Source organism: Gopherus evgoodei, chromosome 6 (assembly GCF_007399415.2).
Source record: "Gopherus evgoodei ecotype Sinaloan lineage chromosome 6, rGopEvg1_v1.p, whole genome shotgun sequence".
In the NCBI taxonomy this organism is placed as follows: Eukaryota; Metazoa; Chordata; order Testudines; family Testudinidae; genus Gopherus; species Gopherus evgoodei.
Window position 1 is genome coordinate 92044869 of NC_044327.1, and position 16528 is coordinate 92061396.

General features: G+C 41.2%; 1 protein-coding gene across 4 annotated transcripts in view; it reads left to right on the forward strand.

Moving 5' to 3' along the window:
• The window catches only part of TENT2 (terminal nucleotidyltransferase 2), a 79487-nt gene that overhangs the window by 21611 nt on the left and 41348 nt on the right, over nucleotides 1-16528 (forward strand). For all 4 annotated transcript variants that reach the window (XM_030566670.1, XM_030566671.1, XM_030566672.1 and 1 more), the window contains 2 exons: nucleotides 7917-7993; nucleotides 15295-15423. In XM_030566670.1, coding sequence (XP_030422530.1) covers nucleotides 7917-7993; nucleotides 15295-15423 — 206 coding nt within the window. The remainder of the gene's footprint in view (nucleotides 1-7916; nucleotides 7994-15294; nucleotides 15424-16528) is intronic.

The window sequence follows — 16528 nt, forward strand, 5'->3', positions numbered from 1 at the left end:
GGTCTGTTCTTCCTGAAACTCCACACCAGGGGAGAAAAAGCTACATACTCTGGACATATTCAGAGCTCTTTATTACATTGACAGGCCCAAATCTTTCAGAATGTCTCCTTTTCTATTTGTGGCTACAGGGACAGGCTACTTCATGCACTCCATTATCCGTTTAGTCTTTGTATCTAATTGTGTTACCAGCTGGCTGTTGTGCCTATGCTAATGATTATTAAGGTTCACTCCAGCAGAGCCTAGGTAACATCTGTAGCCTACTTCTGAAATGTACTGAAATCTGCAAGGTAGTTACACAGAGCAACCCACTCATGTATGTCAAGCATTATTCACTGGATTTAGCTAGATCTGATGCCAAGTTTGGGAAAGCTGTACTTCCATTTCTGTTCAACTGATTCAGCTGATGCTCCTTGTGCCACCATACCTTGCCTTTCTATAGTAGCAGTGGTTCTTTAAGATGTTGTGGGAAGTGTGGGTCCCACGACCCATTCTCCATCCCTCCTTTTGTAGTCCTCGGCAGTCAAGGGCTTCGAATTATGAGGGAACTGAGGGAGGGGGAGGGACATGGCCATTGCACAGGAGCATGAGGCAGCACAGGCACATGTGCAGCCCTGCTGGATATAGCTGTTGAAAAGATTTAAAGTTTGTGCATGTGCGATTCAGAGCAGGGAGGGGATGTCACTTCTTACCCTGTAAGACTTAGTGCCTCTCAGTGCTTTGCCACTGTAACTCACTACCTGGGACGTAGACACTCAGCTTATGACCTGCATGCTTGTTGCTGACTCAGTGTGACATGCAGCCAGCGCTTGTTCAGCAATTCTGACCCGAGCAGCCTGTCTACAGACCCACACTGGTTTCTATCAGCCTTGGTTACAACCAGCAAGATGACCCCAACACACTCCCAGTCCCAGATTTTCCCAAAACCTTGTGCTCTATGTCCAGCCCTCGCTTGGACAATTTAGAGAAATAAGAAGGTCTGTGTGTCTTTTTAAAGGAACAAAAGCACATCAGAGTTATTAATTTAATTGAAATAAATATATTCTTTCCTGCAGACACAGCACAGAATTGGTTTACAGTAAAAAATAAATAAATAATCTAACCTGTGTCCTATTGTTAATACATTTAAGTGATGCCAAGTAAAAGAAATAAAGTTAGAAAAGATTACAAGCAAATCAAAAGGGAAAACGGGTATCTAAAAGATAAACTAGCAAGGGACAGGCTTTGTTCACGATGCTTTCTCTCACCAGTCTTCGGTATTCCCAGTCATAGCTGACTTTCTCAGGATTTTCCACAGAAGCACGAGGTCCTGGCTTCGCTTGTCTTTTGTGAGTGAAAGATCTTGGCCTAAGCAGATTTCTCACTTTATTTTCAGTTTCCAGAGACTTCAATACAACCTTGGTTGAAAGACACCTCTTTCTCCGCTGTTCCCTTGTCTGTCTAGTGATGGATGTCAAATGTGGCTTCTGTCCTTGCTTATATCTTCCAAATTTCAGTGACCTTGTTTCAAGAGGCAAGATTACCTCATGCTGTTCTTCCCTTCCTGTGGACTTCCCATCCCCCTGCTTACATAAATGGCGCTTCTATAGTTTTTTGGTCACACTTTGCTTAATTTGATTGGAGACTGGTAGATAGCTACCTTCTCTCCTGGCTGAGAGGGAACCTGTTTCTGTTTGGGCACAGACTTTAAAGCACAATGTAATTAAATATTCATATTTCCTCACATAGTGTAAATACATACATATCATCATCATCATCATCATCATTGATCTGGTGTATCGTTAACTTTCAGAAAAGATTTCAGAGTGGTAGTCGTGTTTGTCTGTATCAGAAAAAGAACAAGGAGTACTTGTGGCACCTTCGAGACTAACAAATTTATTCGGGCATAAGCTTTTGTGCACTAAAACCCACTTCATCGGATTCATGCAGTGAAAAATACAGTAGGAAGATATATATATATATATATATAGAGAGAGAGAGAGAGAGAGAGAGAGAGAGAGAGAGAGAGAGAGAACATGAAAAAATGGGTGTTACCATACCAACTCTAAACAGACTTGTCAATTAAGGTGGGCTATTATCAGCAGGAGAAAAAAAACTTTTGTAGAGATAATCAGGATGGCCCATTTCAAACAGTTGACAAGAAGGTGTGAGTAACAGTAGGGGGAAAATTAGCATGGAGAAATAGTTTTTACTTTGTGTAATGACCCATCCACTCCCAGTCTTTATTCAAGCCTAATTTAATGGTGTCCAGTTTACAAATTAATTCCAGTTCTGCAGTTTCTCGTTGGAATCTGTTTTAGAAGGTTTTTTGTTGGAGAATTGCGACTTTTAGGTCTGTAATTGAGTGACCAGGGAGGTTGACGTGTTCTCTGACTGGTTTTTGAATGTTATAATTCTTTACATCTGATTTGTGTCCATTTACTCTTTTGTGTAGACACTGTCCGGTTTGGCCAGTGTACATGGCAGAGGGGCATTACTGGCACATGATGGCATATATCATATTGGTAGATGTGCAGGTGAACGAGCCTCTAATGGAATGGCTGATGTGATTAGGTCCTATGATGGTGTCCCTTGAATAGATAAGTGGACAGAGTTGGCAACAGGCTTTGTTGCAAGGATAGGTTCCTGGGTTAGTGTTTTTATTGTGTGGTTGCCTGTGAGTATTTGCTTCAGGTTGAGGGGCTGTCTGCAAGCAAGGACTGGGCTGTCTCCCAAGATCTTTGAGAGTGAGGGATCGTCCTTCAGGATAGGTTGAAGATCCTTGATGATGCGCTGGAGAGGCTTTAGTTGGGGGCTGTAGGTGATGGCTAGTGGCGTTCTGTTACTTTCTTTGTTGGGTCTGTCATGGAGTAGGTGACTTCTGGGTATTCTGGCTCTGTCAATCTGTTTCTTCACTTCAGCGGGTGGGTATTGTAGTTTTGAGAACGCTTGATAGAGATCTTGTAGATGTTTGTCTCTGTCTGAGGGATTAGAACAAATGTGGTTGTAGACAATGGATCATGTGGTGTGTCCTCGATGGAAGCTAGAGGCATGCAGATAAGTATTGCAGTCAGTAGGTTTCCAGCATAGGGTGGTGTTTATGTGACCATCGCTTATTAGCACTGTATTGTTCAGGAAGTCGATCTCTTGTGTGGAGTGGTCCAGGCTGAGGTTGATGGTGGGATGGAAATTGTTGAAATCATGGTGGAATTCCTCAAGGGCTTCTTTTCCATGGGGCCAGGTGATGAAGATGTCATCCTCACCTACAACTATTTCACATTTGGGGACAATGTATACCTTAAAGTCAGCAGCACTTCTATGGGTACCCACATGGCCCCACACTACGCCAAGATTTTTATGGCTGACTTAGAACAACGCTTCCTGAGCTCTCGTCCCCTAACGCCCCTACTCTACTTGTGCTATATTGATGGCAACACCCATTTTTTCATGTTCTGTGTGTGTGTGTGTGTGTGTGTGTGTATATATATCTTCCTACTGTATTTTCCACTGCATGCATCTGATGAAGTGGGTTTTAGCCCACAAAAGCTTATGTCCAAATAAATTTGTTAGTCTCTAAGGTGCCACAAGTACTCCTCGTTCTTTTTTCAGAAAAGACTTCACCCTGTAAACTTTGATGATACAGTAATGCTGTATACAATCAGTTGATTCAATTGCTTATCGCTTGAGCTTCAGCCCATCCACCTCACCCTTATCTTTATAGCCCAGTAAACTTCTGCAGTGTATTGTTTGAAAAGTAAAACCCAGACCAAGCTTCTCTCTCCTGCTGGGACATAGATGCCATGCTGTCTCCTCCCCAACTTGTTAGCTTTATAGCTGTGTTTACATGATATGTAAAAATGGGTCTTCCTTGTCTCTGCCTGATCACCAGGCTGGTCAGAGAAGCAAATACACATTCCTTTGTCTGGGGCAGACCTGGTTACCAACTTCCTCTGGCATGCCTGGTTTAAACACATTTTATTAATCGTTCCAGCATACATTCATAACTCTCAATACACACTGCATACGTACCTCACACAAGAATATTAATGATCAGTGAGTTATTAACTTTTCAAATGCTTCACAAGGCATATTTTGTACAAAGATTATTATAGTAGTGTGTAGGGTGTGAATACAGGGGTGCTTAGGTTCACAATGTGTGATCCACATGCACACTTACAGTGAGATCCACAGTAATATCATCTCAAAGAATTATGGACTTTCATGCTAACCGTATAATACAAGGATTATGCACGTGCATTAAATACTTAGTTTAGTATTTAATTTTTATTTTTTTAAACACTTAAGGAAAAACAGTGTGTATCTAAGTGAAAAAATAAACATCTCAATGAAAGCATAATGGATGCAAAAAAGTTCTTGTGAAATTTGTGAATGAATATGAAAATCACATTAGCCAAAGAAGAGGGATGCACTAGGAAACTGTACAGTATAACTATTTATATCCTGTTACCCTAGCTAAGTTTTCAACATCTGAGGGCTTACTTGGAAAAAAGATTACATGTAAAAGCATTACATTAGTGACAAAGTATAGGGATGGTGCCCAAGTCTTTCTAAATTTATGGGCCTGCATGTTAAGATAGGAAGACAATTTGTATATCGTTTTCATATGATGACTATACTCTAATCATTCTTAATAGAGTGTTCCCTGAGCAGCTTTCTAATATTCAGCTATTTTCTGCTTATTGCCCCCTTTCTTCCTGTTTTCCCCTCCTGCTTTTCCCCCCTTCATCCTGTCCTGGGGTGGGGAACTCAAAACTTTTATTGAGACCTTCCTTGGAGAGATCCACTATGGTCAGATCAAAAACCCGTACTATATCCCCTTTGGTACTACAAAATCTAGTATCTCCTCAGTTTTTATTAGTAACTATCTTCCAATTTTGCTATACTTGCATTCTGGATTAAAAAATGCTAACTGGAATTTCATTACATATTTTTTCCATTTACAATGAGGTTCAAAATAGGACAAAAGGTGGTCTGTTGGATGGGGTATAGGACTGTAGGACACAAGAACAAAATATGCAAAATATTACTTTTAAAATAGTTGAATAAAATGATCAACTGTAGGTAAACAATGGATAAATTATCCAAATAGTGAAGTAAAAGCAAGCATCATGTAAAGTTTGCCCAGATACCACAGTGGTCTCCTGTGTGCATTTAGTAGTAACTCACAAGTGAGAAACTTAAGTGATTAGATGTAGTTATCTTTATGTAACAGCAAGTTTTAAAAAACCCAAACCCTAAGAATAAGTATGAAAATGACCATATTAGGTAGTTTCCATAAAGATTCTGATAAGCTTACAGTTCATACTAGTTTTGCCGGTAATACTACTACGTAAAGTTTCACCTAATACATTGCCATAATTTTAACATCAACACACAAAGTGGAAACTCTTTACAATCAGGGATTGAAAAACTTACTTGTCATCTATTAGCCCCCGGGCAAATTTATCACCCAAGAAAACTATACTGCCAACACCTGTAGCTTATGGGAATTAAACAGCTGTTGTACTATTTGTGTATTTTTAGTTGTAGCACTGTCAGCAATACTTTCTATGTTTTATTGCTTTTGTTAGACCTTCTTTCTGTTTTTTAGATTCAATCTAATTATAGGGAAAATAACTTTCATGGCAAGGGATTTTGAGAAAAATCTTGTTTCAGAAAAATGAAAACTATTTTTTCCCGGCTTCCTGGCCACCTTGAAGGAAGGCTTTTGTCAATTTCTCTTCTGAAATTGACAGGAGCCTTCTTTGAGGCTAACTGCCAGAAAGGCAGAGAGCTGAGCCGCTATTCCTCCCTGCTAACTACCAAGCTCTGGGACCCAGAGCGGTACTGCTTGTTCTCCTGAGCTAGAGGGGAGGTGGAGGAGGCAGAGTGCCCTGTGCTCTGCTGTGTTTCTATGAAGATTTTTCCAGTTCTAGTACAGATTTGACAAAAGATTTTGTTCTACTGAATAGGCATTTTTTGACAAAACTAAGTTTTTTTCATCAGAAAATTTCCCTAAAGGTGGTACATCTTTCCTGAGTATTCTTCAGTGTCTTATCCTCTCTTCCCTCCTTTCCTTCACCTAATTCTTTCCCTAATTGTGTACGTTACTGTCTCCCTCTTCTCCTAAAATCTCCATGACATACTACTTTTCCATCTTATCCCATAAACCTCTTTCTCTCCCACACTCTTCATTGACTCACACGTGCATGTACCCATGCACTTACCCATACAGAGATCAAAAAATGAACCAGGCAATGAATATCTAGAGGACTAACCATGTATAAACCAGGCATCTTCTCTTTTTCCCAGCTGCTCCTAGGAAGCATATTTAGTTCAGTGCAGTTCAATGACCACTAATATTCCCAGCGGTGTTTTCACATTATTTACAATATCTACCAAATACTAACTCAAACTTGTAAACTTCCTACTCTGCTGATTTTCTGTTTACTTTGTGGGGCTTTATTGTTCTCTGACTTCTCAAAGAGTAAGATTTAACTCTGATATAGGTTTTCAAATAATATGTCGGATACAATGGGCTGTTTTTAAAGCAATTAACAAAATAAAAATTCCTTTACCAGTATAGCATGTTCTGCAGATATTCATAATTGATAGCTTAATTGGCATACTTCTGTTTCCACCAATATAACAAATAATCCTATAAATTATTATAAAGGAAATGTAAGTAACATGTGAAAGGGATTTTCTCCCAAACAGAGGTTATTAAACAGCGATCTCATGATTATATTACTGTGTAATGTTTCTCTAAACAAAAGCTCACTGCTGAAATGGTTGTTTTGTTTTTAATCTCTATATGGCAATGATTTGTAAACCTATTAAAGCTTCATAAATAGATTAAAAAAATTAAAGGAGATGGCTGTTAAAATCAAAGCAAAATAAGGAGTATTTGACACTTTGAGAAAATTTGACTGAGTCAGTCCTGAATCTCTAATGTATCATTGATTTGAGTTCCCTTCTGGTCCATCTGCAGTGTGTCCTTTCTGTTCTAGATTAAAACGTTGCTGTTCTTCATTGACTGTAAATTCAGATGCTGTCACTAATCTAGAGTTTTCCAATCTCATACAGGCACCACAATTAAAATTTGTCAGTTGGGAATAGGCATATTATGCTTTTCTTGCTGCATTCGTTTTGCTGTTAATAATGTGAAATATATAAAAAATACACACTCTGAAGTCAGATTTAACAATGGAGAAACTGAGTTAATAGCAAATCTTGCATATTTTGTACAAAACAAATATCTCATTCTAAAATGCCTGTTGCTTGATATCCAAACACCACTGCAGAGTTAAGAAACAACCAGGACACTGAAGTGTGTGTGTATGTAGCCGTATTGGTGTGTCCCTAGAGTAGGATCAATTAAATGTGAACCTGAATTGTCTAGGAAGATCCTTGTGTTTCTAAACCTTCTATCTGTGTTTTCCTTCTCTCTTTCTCAGGGACTTATTCTAAACTAAAACATCAAAGAATCCGAAATGATTTCAAAAGATGCTTCATCAAATCCAAGTATTTTAGCAAATGAATATATATTAAATATTGTCCAATGTAAATGTGCAGGCTAATACGAAAACATGTAGGATTTTAAGCCATCCTATTGGTTTGGACTGTGTTCTTCTTGCATATCGTATACTATCCAATTTCAGTATTATTTAGTTGTATCAGACACAACCGAATTCAAGTCTATAATTGAGACATGAGCAATAATAAAGCAAATAGCACATTTGACATCCTCACAGCTTTTACTGACCCAGGAAGCAAAAGTCTAGAGGCTTATCTTAAACTCAGGTTTCCAGTTAACAAACTCATAGTTGTTAATTCAGTCAATGACAGGATGATGATGATAAATATATTGTAGTTATGTCTTATTTTGAAAAATGTGTGTGATACAATTTGACTTCTTTCTCCCCCCCCACCCCCAATAGCTGTGTGGAGTTTGACTTGAATGTAAACAATGTTGTAGGAATAAGAAATACATTCCTTCTCAGAACCTATGCATACAGTAAGTTGTCTTTTATATTTTCTTATTCCCAGAGAACTTTCTCCTACTTTAAACTAGCACTTCAGTTAAACCCTCTTGATAGGAACTTTTATTACACATGCGCTAGTATCTAATCATATTGGGATGTTATCTGTCTTACTAAGTAACTAAAATAGGCATAGTAATTCTCATTACCCACAATTCTTAAAGAATCAGTTATATGGAGAAAAGTCGTGTAGTTTAATATGACTAGTTCATTTTTTTAACTTTCAACAGTTAAAATGCATATTTTCTCATGCTAAAGTCCACAGATCTATTACAGTGGGTGTGTCAGCCTGCCTGCAGCTTGGCGGCAGAACCTTCCCCATCTGTCACTGGGAGCAGCGGAATGCCCTGCTCCCTGAAGGTCCCCCAGTTTTTTCTGCCTTCCTACTGCAGAGCTTCTTTGACGGGAATTCCAAACAATATTTCAGATTTAGGCTGAAAATTCCATTGAATAATTAGTCTGGCTAATTCCTAGCAAAGTCCCAAGCCTGTCTTTGATTTTGGGGGAGATTGTCCTCTCAGATCAGATTCCACTTCTGAGGTGTTTATAGCAGCTGGCACCCCTGCAGAGAGAGCTAACCTGAGAAAAGCTAGAGGTAAATGGAAGGGTCTGTGTCTTGTTGGGAAGCTTGACCAGCTCAGCAGGCAGATTGCAATTTCCCATTCCGGGTGGGGTCACCTTAGCCTCTCTCCCTTGGACAGAAGAGGAGCCAGGCAGGATTAGAGAGGCTGGTAGTACTGGACAAGATGCTTCCCAAGTAGGAAAATGGTACAGGCAGGATTGGGAAAGAACAGGCTCTGGGGGAAGCAGCCCCCTCCATCTCCCTGAAGAGGTTGAAGCCAGAAGTTCAATATGCCAGACTGAAGACTGTGCCAGCATTCCGTCAGTCCACACTAGCAGCCACACCTCAGACTGCAGAGCTCAGCTGCCTCCGCTTCCCTGCAGCTCACTGATGTGGAGGGCTGCAGATACAGCACAGTCACTGCCAGTGCCTGAGGATGTAGTAAGGAGCCTTTGGGCCCAGCTCCCTCCCCCTCTTGCTACCTCTATAATAGCCCCCAACCTGAATAGATCCCTGCTGACATCCCAGATGAGACTCCCCTCACCCCTGGGGAAAACAGACTTATCTGGCACATGTGGATCCCATGCAAAAGAGAGGGTAGAACTGCTGGGGAGCCTGTTCTCGAGCCCAAGGCTAGTGCCTTCATTGAGAGACCTGGAGAGGGCTATGTTGGGGCAGAGAGACAAATAACCTCAGCGTCTCTGAGATCATGGAAATTGCTAGCCCCTTGAAATATTCCTAGTGCAATCTGACCCCAATTTCATTCCCCCCTCGAAGCAGGATTTTGGGGACAAACTCCCAAAGGAAAAATAAATGAATAATAAAATCAGTGCTTGGTTCCCCTGCTCACCTTCATGGAGTGAAGCATATCAGATAATCCTCAGCACCCAGATCTTCTGCTCACCCTCCGAGAGAAGATAAGCAGAAAGATTGGGCACAGATGTGCTGATTCCTTTAGGGATGCTTTCACCCCAGTTTCAGACCAGCAGTTCAAAGCAGAGTTAGAGACATAAAGAGTAAAATATATTGACATTTCCCTCTCTTCTCAAACAAAAAGAGGATAGATTTTTGTCGATGAGAGTAGTGGATATTTTAAAGCTATCCCTAGTTGGTCTGCAGCTGCCTTGTAGCTGTATATCCCTCTTGCTACACTTTGGGAAGATGTAATAGACGCTAGGGATTCTCTGTCACACCAAAAAGATTGGGAAAGTATCATGCTGTCATCTCCAGTTGGTGCTGTAGGTCACCGTGCCCTAATGTTCAGATTATTGTTCCTAGCTTCTGTTGCAGGTTGCCATGTCTCACCATTGCCTCTCCCTCTCTCGTAGCAGGTAGCTGTAGACTAATGGTAGGACAGCAGCCCAGATACAAAATAACCGTCAGACAGTGAGGGGTCTCTTGGATCACCGCTTACTTTTTTCTACCCTTGATTCAATTTTATAAGGGTAGAAGGGCTCCTCGGTGTGCACCGGACAAAATTTAATCTGCTTTCACTACCCAAGATAAATGTGGCTATTTGGTGACCAAGGAGTCTGTGTTTCTAACTGGTGGAGATTTTTACCTGGGTGGCCACTTAACTTTACAGGCCTTTCATAGGTATCATCTCAGCTCCCTCCTTTAGGCATGAAAACTCTTAGATGGCATCAGGCAAACAAAAATAAACTAGTAAATATAGCACCCTAAGTAGCCCTGCATACTTTCACAAGCAGCACTAACGTGGTCTTTCTCAACCTAAAAATCATGCCTAAATGCTACTCTCTTGGAGAGAGAGTGGGAATCAAATCTGTTTGATGCAAGTGTATAGTGCTTTGCTCCTTGGGATCAGATGCTCAGGTAAATCAGATCCTAGCTGTCTTAATATAATCGAAAAAATTATGGAAAACAGGCTATTCAGTCATCAGAAGAGTTGATTTATACTTCTTCCAGACACTAAAGAGAAAAGGAATACAGGCTATTTGGCAAGTTGGAGCAGTCTGTGAAGTACAACAGGAAAAGCTACCGCTTTGCAAATGATAGCTAGAACAAGTGCAGGGTCAGTAGCTGTCACATATTGCTTAAGTTACCTGCCTGTCAGCCCTGTCTGGAATTAGGCCACTGATCAGTGCCAGGCTTTTTCAGTTTGCAGACAAAAAAGGCATTTGATCAAATGAGGTAACAGGCTTCCCCCTCTGGGCAATGTCCAGTGTAGCTGTGTGAGAATTTCAAGAACATCTTTGTCCCATTTCCAGTCTCAGTAACCAATGCAAAAGCCACAACATGAACAAAATCATCATCATCTACTTCAAATTGGAGCATTGCAACACACTTCCCATCCTATTTCTAGCCTCAGAGTCCGCGACAAGGAGAGCAGGGCCATATCTGAAACATCTAACTACGTTTCTAGTAGAGGCTTGCCTTTAAAGCATTCCCATTTTACCATCCACAATTTTTATATTTGCATATGGAGGGCAGCCTGTTTCTTTTCCCATCTTCAATCATTACTGTTTGTGACTTTACATGTGTTCCCAGGGTCTCTTTCGAGGACCACGTTGGCAATAATACTGGCTTTAGAGAAGGAAATTCACTTATCTCTTCCTGGCCAATTCTTCTGATAAGGGTCTGTACAAAGAGAAGGCTGAAGTAAATATACAGAGTGATACAATTCCTACTATGTCCTTGATTTCAGGACAGACCCAGACACATGGTGCCACGGAAGTTAATCATAGGCCTGTGCTGAGGAGAATACTTCCAGGTACAAAGTCTCATTTTGGAAGAATGTAAACAGAGTATGAAGATTGTCATAAGGAAAACAAGTGGTGTCACAGGAAAATCGAATTCTTACTGCATCCTCTTGGGAATTCTGATCTCAAACAGGCATGCTTCAATGATCCAGAGTTCATATACCTGTCCGGTTAACTCCAGGTATCACCCTATATCATCTGTTGGCAGAGCTCTAGCTGCAAAAATATACTCTCCACTCCCCCAAATGTTGAATGCAGAGAATCAAAGACTTCTTTTTTCAAGGGATCTTTCTGATTCAGTTCAGGGAATGGATACCAGAAAGAGAGAGCACATCATCCACTAGCTGGAACACAGTGGTTCATTGGGGTCTCGGAGCACTGACTCTTATATTTTACATGGATAACTAACCTGTTCTGGTCAAGACAGTCAGCATGTCAGATAAGATTTTCCTAATAACTGAGAAGAACAGAATCTGGCCTACCTCCGAGAGATTCTCTCATTGAAGGCTGAACAAAGTTTCTTATCTCTGTGCACTGCCCAACAATGGGGAAATGAACACCAAGATTTACATGGCAAAAGTCAAATTAGCAAATTGGCTTCTCCACCCAAAAATCTCACTTATTGTAAGCCAGTTTGATGAGCTAATGATTGACCTCTGTGCATCTGGAAACCTTATAACCTTGCTGTGTGTGAGGATCCAAGATGTGAAGTAGTGAATGACATCTCATAAAGCTGGGTAAAGTCCTTGCTATATATCTTCCCACCTTTTCCACAGCTCCCCAAGATAGTACAAAAGGAACAAGACAGTGGCAGTGTTATTGTTTATGCCTTTCTGGCTCTCAGGCTTGATTAACCTAGCATTGGATCTTTGGGAGTGTCTGTCTCACACAGGACGTCTGTTAGTGCAAAACCAGTCATCCATCCAAGACCATAAAGGTTAAAAATGAATGCTTGGATGAAGTATGTTTTGCTTGGGCACTCTTATATTCCTAAAATAAAGCCATTCTGGGGGAACTCAAGGCTATGTTTCACTGGTTTAACATGGTAATTAAGGGTTTGTACCAGAATAAGTTCTATTTGACTTCTCTTTGGGGTCTAGAAGCTCAATAAATCCAAGTCTCTGTAATGTGTTTTCAGCATGTTCAAGAAAAAACAAATCTAACATTAAATATTTTCTTAAGGCATCAACTGTACTCCAACCCCACAAGATTATAGAATGAGACTCAGGAACCTCATTGTGCTCCTTGCAGACTCAGGGTATGCCTGTTTTGCCTTTTGTCACTGTCACCGTATGTGTACTGGATGCTGTTGACAGAGGCGGTACTGCAGTGCTACACAGCAGCATTCATTTGCCTTTGCAAGGTAGCAGAGACGGTTACCATCCCTATTGCACCGTCTGCCATTGTAAATTGGTGATGAGATGATGGTTATCAGTCATTTTGCACTGTTTGCAATTGGAAATTGGCGATGACAGTTATCAATCATTTTGTAACGTCTGCTGCTGTCATGGGTGCTCCCAGCTGGCCTCACTGAGGTCGGCCGGGGGCGTATGGACAAAAATGTTTTGTCTAAAAATAGTCAGTCCTGCCTAGAATATGGGGCAAGTCTACTAGAGAGCCAGAGAGCACAGCTGCTCCGTGTCAGAGCCCCAGAGATCCTGCAGAAATGATGAGCTGTATGCCATTCTAGGGGGCGGCCCTGCAACAACCTCACCCGTTGCTTCCCTCCTCCCCCAACCCTCCTGGGCTACCGTGGCAGTGTTTCCCCCATTTGTCTGATAAAGTAATAAACAATGCAGGAATAAGAAACACTGAGTTTTTAGTGAGATAAAATGAGGGGGAGGCAGTCTCCAGCTGCTATGATAGTCCAGGCAGGACATTAAAGGGTGGCGGGGGAGAAGAGCGCAGCCTCCTGCTGCTATGATAGTCCAGGGAGTACAGAATCTTCTTTAGACATGAAAGGGGTGGGGGGGGGCTGATGGAGTTCAGCCTCCAGCTGCTATGATGAGGACGGTTACCAAGCCTTTTGTACCGTCTGCCAGGAATGACTGAGAGTCATTCCCATTTTTACCCAGGTGGCCCCGGCCGACCTCACCGAGGCCAGCCAGGAGCACTCACGGGCTGATGATAATGATGGCTACCAGTCATTTTGCACCATCTGCCACCGGGAAGGGGATGCTGGTGTTCAGCGCTGCAGCATCCCATCTACCAGCAGCATGCGGTAGATATAGGGTTACATTGAAAAAAGGTGAGAAATGATTTTTTTCCCTTTTCCTTCGGGGGGGAGGGGAGAAGGGTGTAAATTGACGAGATATACCCTGAAACACCTGGGAAAATGTTTTTGACCCTTCAGGCATTGGGAGCTCAACCAAGAATGCAAATGCTTTTCAGAGACTGCGGGGACTGTGGGATAGCTGGAGTCCTCAGTCCCCCCTCCCTTCCTCCATGAGCATCCATTTGATTCTTTGGCTTTCCGTTACGCTTGTCATGCAGCACTGTGCTGAGTCCCTGCTGTGGCCTCTGTCTATCATAGCCTGGTGATTTTTTCAAATGCTTTGTCATTTCGTCTTCTGTAACAGAGCTCTGATGGAACAGATTTGTCTCCCCGTACAGCGATCAGATCCAGTGTCTCCTGTACGGTCCATGCTGGAGCTCTTTTTGGATTTAGGAGTGCATGGCCACCCGTGCTGATCAGAGCTTCACGCTGGGCAAACAGGAAATGAAATTCAAAAGTTCGCAAGGCTTTTCCTGTCTACTGGCCAGTGCATCCGAGTTCAGATTGCTTTCCAGAGCAGTCACAATGGTGCACTGTGGGATACCGCCTGGTGGCCAATACCGTCGAATTGCGGCCACACTAACCCTAATCCAACATGGCAATACTGATTTCGGCGCTACTCCCCTCGTCGGGGAGGAGTACAGAAGTTGGTTTAAAGAGCTCTTTATATCGATATAAAGGGCTTCATTGTGTGGACGGGTGCAGGGTTAATTCGGTTTAAACGCTTAGTGTAGACCAGGCCTTAGTATTGTACTTTTAATTCGGAAAGGTAGCCCTCACAATGCTCATTGCGTTAATTCCTTAAGGAAATTCAAAATATTCCTCCTTTGGCTAAGCAAGAAAGTATAGTCCTTTAGGCATGCTGACAATCTCAGGGTAGAGTAGTTGTGTTCTGTATTGAGATCTGCTAGATGGCCATTAGTTAACCAAATTCTGCATATTGGTTATCCAATCTTACCTGATGACATTTCCTTTCTTTTGGCAGAAATTTTTTCCACAGCTTAATGCCCAGGGAAGAGAGAGACGTCATTTACTTATTTTTAGAAGTCCATATTTAAAAGATGATCCTGCTTTCTACCCTGTAGGCACATTGCTATGAAAATCCCATTGTAATTGATCTGTGGACCTTAGCACAAAGAAGAATAGGAAAAATTATGCATGTTTACCTGAAATTTTCCTTTCTTCAAGTTATAAGACCTACCTACGAGACAATGGATTATCTAGGGCAGAGACTGACATCCAAGAATTTGCATTTGTTTGTTATGTGGAATTTACCACACTCTGCAATAAGAGAAATTGTTTTCTTCAAAGTATATTTAACATAATCCGTAATTTAGGAAAGCAGATTTGAATTATCCTAGCTGTGGAAGTTATCTCAACTTTAGAAGGCGGGGCATTCCCTTGCTACCAGTGACTGGTGGGTCCAATTCTGTTCCCCAGCTGCAACCAGGCTGAAGCATCCATTATAATGGATCTGTGATCCTTATTACTCAAAGATAGGAAATTTTCAAGTAAGCATGAATACAATTTCCTGTTCTGGTAAGATAACAGTAGCACTGGGATAACTAATGAAATTCTGTAATAGGCAGGAAAAGGGGAGGGCAACGTATAGTAGGTGGTGTCATGTTAACCTGGAGGGAATATAAAAACTTTAGCATTGACAATTAGTTAAAAATTTACTTAATTGCTTGTTTTGATGTGTATTTATTTTACTTACAGTTGAGAATCGAGTTCGTCCATTAGTACTGGTGGTTAAGAAGTGGGCGAGTTTTCATGATATAAATGATGCCAGTCGTGGTACTTTAAGCAGCTATAGTCTTGTGTTGATGGTTTTGCACTATTTACAAAGTAAGTATGTTTTCAGCTTTTGAAATTGTCCCTTTGAAAGTCATATTTTCCTAGCTTTCATTTTTTTAACATTAAGATCTCAAGTAACTGGATAGAAGTGGCTGAGGATAAAGTGAAAATTATTTTTGTATTCTTTTTCCTTAGTGCTTCCTCTTATGTAGTGAGGATGGACCTGTTCTCTGGAGGCAGACTAATTCTTAATAAAAATCTGTTTCGAGGACCTTGTATTGCTATAAAATAAACTCAAGCCCAACTTAATATTTTCATTTTACAAGAGGTAGATTTTGGTTAACTGCTCTGCTTTCAGGTTATTTTGGTGTTCAGGAATGTCTTCAGGATATCCTAAGGGGGATTGTATGCTATTGGGTGGCCTCCTCTGTGTTCTGATTTCCCAGGACCTGAACAACTGGGGTGCAGTGAATTCATGCAAACAGAGTTTAATTCATGAGAGCTTCCTTACTATTGATTTTTCATTAAGGGACCGGTATATCCAGTAATCATGAACTGCTGGGGTCCCTAAATGTCCATAGTGTCTCATCTTTTCTTGTAGTTTATGTATTGAAATATTGAATTTCTGTCTGTATTTGGTAAGTCTCAGGGCTGCTGAGTTGAGGCTCCTTGTTGCAAATTTAGGGGAATGGTGCAGCGCAGCAATTGCTTCTGTAAGCATAAGATTGAACTGCATGCTCATGGTCCCCCTCCTCCCCTTCCCCCCATATGCTTATATTGCTCTGTTATGTTAAAGAAATCCCTCTACATCATCTTCTAAGCTATTCTCCCTGCTTAGGAACATAGGAATAGAGAATCTATATCAAATCAGTGGTCCACCTAGTTCAGTATCCTGTTTCCCAACTGTGGTCAGTAGCAGATGTTTTGAAGGACAGTGCAAGAAACTCTGAGGTGTACAGTTATGGAGTAACTTGTCTTCAGAGGAAGTTCTGTGTAGCCTCTCCCGTTTAGAGGCTGATTTATGCCTCGAAGCTTGAAGGTTTGTATTCCTTCCAAATTCTTGTTTTTAATCTTTTCTAATGTAACTCTCAGTGTTCTTATCTATATAAATATCAATCCTTTTTCTAATCCTACAAAGCTCTTGGCCACAAAAATC